The sequence below is a fragment of the Vanellus vanellus genome (assembly GCF_965231255.1).
Source record: "Vanellus vanellus genome assembly, chromosome: 8".
NCBI classification, from domain to species: Eukaryota; Metazoa; Chordata; class Aves; order Charadriiformes; family Charadriidae; genus Vanellus; species Vanellus vanellus.
Window position 1 is genome coordinate 29,006,213 of NC_138913.1, and position 5,862 is coordinate 29,012,074.

At 58.2% G+C, this 5,862-nt stretch overlaps 1 protein-coding gene across 1 annotated transcript; it reads right to left on the reverse strand.

The window, feature by feature from the left end:
• Positions 1-3,610: 3,610 nt before the first annotated feature.
• On the reverse strand, positions 3,611-4,333 carry SOX14 (SRY-box transcription factor 14; the record flags this gene model as incomplete). Its single annotated transcript, XM_082486939.1, has 1 exon — positions 3,611-4,333. The coding sequence occupies one exon, from the start codon at positions 4,331-4,333 to the stop codon at positions 3,611-3,613; it is 723 nt and encodes a 240-aa protein (XP_082343065.1).
• Between the last annotated feature and the right edge of the window lie 1,529 nt (positions 4,334-5,862).

Consider the following 5,862-nt stretch of genomic DNA (forward strand, 5'->3'; position numbering starts at 1 on the left):
GGCCCGGCTCCGCGGTGCGCCTGTCCCCGCTCGGCTCCGCGGAGCTCCGCGGGTGCGGGCGAGGCTCCGCGGCTCAGCCCGGCCCGGGACAGCGCCCGGCCGCGCACCCAAGGCGTGGTGCGCATAACCCCGCGGCCTTTGTTTAATGATTTTATTGAAAGAAGGAGACAGTTGTGGGGAAACAGGTTTGACGAGGAGCTGCATTTCCCCCTCGAGGGAATAGCTTTTTTCGCCCCCCTCTCCCCCCCCCCCCCCCCCTTTCTTTCTGTTTTTGCTTTCCCTTTGACATCAAAGTCAGTAATCGGTTCACTGCAGTGTCAAGATCATTATTTAATTTATTTATCTCCACGAGTTAAATAGCTACACACCTGCAGACGGGCGAGAGAGTTGGAGGGATAATACGACGGGGAGGGGTGTGGGGGGGAGATGGCAACCAAGCTCAGGGCGAGTGGGGCAGGAGGGGGAAGGCCAGAGAGGGAGGGAAAGGGAACGAGGAGAGGGAAGAGAGAAGGGAGAGAAGAGAGAAGGAAAGGGTAAAAGAGAAAGAAAGAAAGAGGGAGAAAGGGAAGGAGAGGAAGAAACGGAGCGAGAAGGGAGAAAATGAGAGAGGAAGAGAGGGAAAGGAGAGAGAAAAATAAATAAAGGCAAGGGAGGGAGGAAAGGAGGAAGGAAGGAAGGAGGGAAGAAAGGAGGAAAAAAGGAAAGGAAGGAAAGAAGGAAAGAAGGAAAGGAAGGAAAGAAGGAAAGGAAAGAAAGAAAGAAAGAAGGAAAGAAAGAAAGAAAGAAAGAAAGAAAGAAAGAAAGAAAGAAAGAAAGAAAGAAAGAAAGAAAGAAAGAGAAAAAGAAAGGAAAGAGAAAAGAAAGGAAAGAAAGAAAGAAAAGAAAGAAAAGTTTAAACTGAAAAAAAAAGGAGGAAAAAGGCGAGAAGAAAGGGGAAGAAAGAAGGAAAGTAGGAAGGAAAGATCCCCGCTAAAGTTTCCAGCCCTGCCGCTTCTCGCTCGCCCACCTCGCCCCGATTTTGGCCCGAACACCCCGGTCCCCACCGAGCCCGTTCTCCCCCCTCCGCAGCCTCCGGGACCGCCCGGGGAGCATCTCCCCGACGTGTCCCCCCTCCTCCGGCCCGGCCCGGCTGACTCGGAGGGGGGATGCGGAGAGTCCCACCAAAGCTGTGGGGAGCGGGAGGCCGACGGGGTGTCCGTGTGTCCGTCCCCCCCCCACACACACACACACCTCCGCCGTTCTGCCCCACTTCTCCTGCCGGGCCCGGCGCTTCCCTTCACCCCCCGCCCCCCCCCCCCCCCCCCCGCCCTCCTCGTTCTCCCTCCGACCATTGTCAAACTAATCTGGGTGGATGTTAAAGGACACTGAGCTATGGGTGTTATCACCCAGCCTGACAGCCACTGTCAGCTGGGGTTAAATCAGCAGCGCTCGGCGCTGCCGGCGCGGCTCCGCGCCTCCCTCCCTGCCCCACGCCGGCCGCCTTCAGCCCCCCGCGCGTCCCAGCGGATGGGCCCGCTTGCTCCCAGGCCCTCCCCAAGCCAGCTCCTTTAATTGTCCCTCATTTGTAAGAGCCGTTTTTGTCATGCTAAACAAGGCTGGAGCAGCCATTCTAACCTCTCCTTTCAGCCCTTTTCTCCTCTCCCCTTTTGTTTACCTTCGCCTGATCTCTCATTTATTTATCTATCTATTCTTCCTCCGCTTACCCTCCCATTCAAGCCCCATGTATGTTAATTGTGTTATGCCGTTTAATTCTAACACGGGTCTCCAAAGAGCACTTAATGAGCAAAGCACATCCAAAACACGCAGCGCTCCGGTTATTCAGCTCCTCCAGACGGATCTCTGCGTCTTTTACCCCTTCGCCTCCGCTTCTGCCCCCCCTTCCCTTCACAAAGAGATGAATAACACACCCCCCCTCCCCAAATCACTAATTGATCTGGACAAGATGGTAATTCCAGCCCACTCCTTCCATCACCCAAAATCTCTCTCCTCGCACCGGTAAAACTTCCAGCGCCGCGGATGCAACTTGGGAAAAAAAACCTTCCCCGACGGGCTGGGGGGGGTCGGGGGGGTCGGGGTGGAGGGGACAATTCCCCCCCTCCCCACCCCTCTCACCCCCCCCAGACACTGGGGTTTGCCGCCGCTCCATCCCCTCTCCTCGGAAGTTTTCCCACCCCGCAGCCTCCCTTTCCCCGACGGGCTCCAAACGGAGCCCGACCCAGCCCGGTAAACGGCTCCAAAGCGGGCCCGATCCGGTGAGACCGGTTACCGGCGAGGGGTGGGGAGGGGGGTACAGGGATGGGGGGAACGGCTCCGCACCGGCGGCGAGCGACGGGGCTGAGCTCAGTCCCCGCGGATGGAGGAGGGGGGGGGGGGGGGGGGGGAGTACCGCGCCCGCAGCCCCCCCGCTGCCGCCGGTGCGGGACGCGGGGCCGGGGGGAACCGGGGCACCGCATTTACACCACGCAGTTGCCTCGTTTGATGACAGATTGTCTTTATTCAAAACGTCTTTGTTCAACAAATGAAAAGGTTTAACGAGGTAAAATCCTGCCGGATACATATTTTTTTTTTCTTCTTCTTCCCAAGACATGGTGAAAACATCTTTAAATTACCATCGGTTTTTACTCGGTTTTTCGTTATTATTATTAGTAGTATTAGTATTATTAATTTTTTACAATGCTACTGCCTGACTTCATACCTGACGCTCTGTCTAAAGTAAACTTAGATCTAGTCTCACTGGATCACACAAATTTAAGGACTATCTGTTTTAAATTAAGCAAACACTATCATATGTTTTAAATATAAATGTTTCTCCCCCTCTTTTTTTTCTTTTTTTTTTCTTTTTTTTAAACTTCGAAGAGCCTTTTTTTTTCTGACATGAAAAGCAATTTTACCTAGTAGTGCGTGGTGGCAAAATATATATATATATATTTATATATATAACACAGCTGATCTCGTCTTTTAATGTGCAAAAAAAACCCAACCCCAAAACAAACCCCCAAATCATAGTAAGACCGGGACTTCCCAAAGTCAAGTCCAAGAGACATGAGACCCTGGAGAACTCATAGACATTAGGAGAATAAATAAAAATCCAAACAGCTTCTCTCTCTTTCCTTCTTTTTTTTTTCTCCTCCTTTTTCTCTCTCCCCCCACCCCCCCCCACCCCCCCGCGCTTTGTCCCGAAAGGGCAGTTCAAGGTTCGCTTGGGTTTTGTTTTTGTTTTCTTTTTTTTTTTTTTTTTTTAAACACATTTACAACTCTTACAAGTGCCGGGCTCCTATCTGACCCCTCCATTGCAGATCCCCCCCTTCTTGTCCCCGTCCCGTCCCCCCCCCCCCCCTCCCCGAGCCTGGGGCCAGCTCTCAGGGCGAGGTTTAGGCGAGAGCATCTCCGTGTCCCCGAGGCATCGTCCGCGTCTGTCCCGGCCCGGTGGTGGCCAGCAGAGTCCCGTTTCAGGTGGCCTTTTTGCTTCTGCAGGTTTGTTTGGGTTTTTGTTTTGTTTTGTTTTGTTTTTTTATGTACACACCCACGAAGGAATCCCAGTTCCAGCTGGCACCCGGGGAAAGGGACACACACACACACACACGCCTGTTTGGGGGGGTGTGGGTGGGTGTTACATGGCAGTCGCATGTGCTGAAGAATAGGGGTCTATCCCAGTCTTGGTCATGCCTGGGAATAATATGTAGGCAACTGGAGGTTGCAAACTGGAAGCCGACCAAGCGGTACAGTTACATGGCACGACATAGCCCGGGTTAGTTGGCGAGGGGTGAGTGTGGGTGTGTTGGCTGGGGCAGCTCAAGCTGCCGAACGCCCCGTTCTGGTATCCCAAGGTGGAGGCGTAGGGCAGGGTGCTGGTGGCTAAGGTGTGAGGAACCTCAGTCATCTTCTGAATGGCGCTGGAGCTGAACTGGCTGGGGTCAAGTAAGGAGTAAGGTGCTGAGGTGGGAGGCAGGAAAGCCCTGGCCTTCTCCGGGGAGCTCAGCAGCGAGTCAGTGGCCCCCACGGGAAGCCCGGCGGCCTTTAAGGGATCGGTTTCCCCGAGGTAAGGCAAAGGGAAGACATACCTGTCCTTTTTGAGCAGGTTCTTGGGTTTGCGCCGGGGTCTGTACTTGTAGTCGGGATGTTCCTTCATGTGCTGCGCCCGCAGCCGCTTGGCCTCGTCGATGTAGGGCCGCTTCTCCGCCTCGGAGAGCAGCTTCCACTCCGCGCCCAGCCGCTTGCTAATCTCCGAGTTGTGCATTTTGGGGTTCTCCTGGGCCATCTTGCGCCGCTGGCCGCGGGACCACACCATGAAGGCGTTCATGGGGCGCTTGATGTGGTCGCTGGGCTTGGACATGCTTCGGCCGGGCGAGCGAGGCGGGCGAGCGGGCGAGCGGGGCGGGCGAACGGGCGGCTCGGCGGGGCGCGCTGGACGGCGGCGGCGGGAGGAGGAGGAGGAGGAGGAGGAGGAGGAAGAGGAGGAAGAAGAAGAAGAAGAAGAAGAGGCCGAAGGAGCCGGAGGAGCGGGAGGAGCGGGGCTCAGCTGATCATCACAGGTCCTCCGCCAACGCCGTCCCCGGCGGGAGCCCTGCCGGGGCGGGGCGCGGAGAGGCGCGGAGGGGCGCGGAAGCGGCGGCCCCGCGGAGGCCCGGCGGGCGGCTAGGCGGGCGGCGAGCCGCCGGGCGGAGCGGCGGGCCGGCGGTGGGGCAGTTCAAAGGCGAGGGGCTGCGGCGCGCAGGCTGACATAGCGGCAAGGGCGGGCGGTGGCAGCGCGGCCGGGCGCCCAATCAGCGCGGAGGGGGACCCGCTTAAAAAGAGAGGGGAGAGAAGGAAGGGCGAGAGGAAGAGGAGGGGAGGGGACAGGGGAGGGAGGAGGAGGAAGAAAGGAGGGGAAAGGAGGACACCTCCACACCCCCACACCCCCCAACCCCTTCAAAAGGAAGGCTTTTGTGAGTTGCTGCGCTAATAGCAGCTTGCGGGGGAGGCGAGAGAAGCGGGGAGGAGAAAGGGGTCGTCCTCGTTCCCCCCGACTCCCCCTTTCCCCCCCCGCCCCCCCCCCCCCCCCCCGCCGGGGTGCGGAGCGGAGCCGCTCCCGCCGCTCTCCGGGCTCCCGCCGCCCGTCGGGGCTGCGAGCGCTGCGCTCCGCCGTGCGCCGGGCCGCTCGCCCTCTTAACAATCCTCCCCCCCACCCCCCTTCCTCCCCGCACACCCCCCAACCCCCCCTTTCCCCGCTCCGCAGCCCCGCTTAACCCCGGGAGCCGGCCCGCGTCCCGGCTTGCTTTGAATAATTGCCTGCCTCCCGCGAAACGCCCGTGGGGAAAATATTTATTAAATGGAAACAATTGTCCCGACCTCCCCCGGGGGGGGTGGGGGGGCACACGGCGTTTGTTTCAGGCTTATTGGTTTTTAGCACCTGCTTTGGTTAACAAACCTGCTCCGAAAAAGCCGCCCCTACCCCCGCCCGCCCGTTTATTGAGGGTGACCGGGGTAGAGAAACGAGAAGTCGGGCGGACGGCGCCGGCGGGGGGGCGGGGGGGGGTTCCCGGGGGGGAAGGTCCCCCCGGCACCTCCGGGTTCCCCCCGACTCCTCCGCCGGTAACTTCGCCTCCCGCCCGGCGGGGAGCCGCCGCCGCCGTCCGCTCCGTGCCGGGGTACCGCTATTGGTGGGTGCCTACATACTCCCCCCCCCCCCCCCCAATAATATTAATAATAATAATAATATAAACCACCCTCGACCTTATTTCCTCCTTTCTTCATTTCCACTTGCAATAAATGACTTTCATTTCCCGGCAGAGCCGTGTGCGTGCGGGACCGGGGAGGAGGAAGAGGAGGAGGAGGAGGAGGGAGAGGAGGAGGAGGAGGAAGAAGAAAGGGGGTATGATTTAG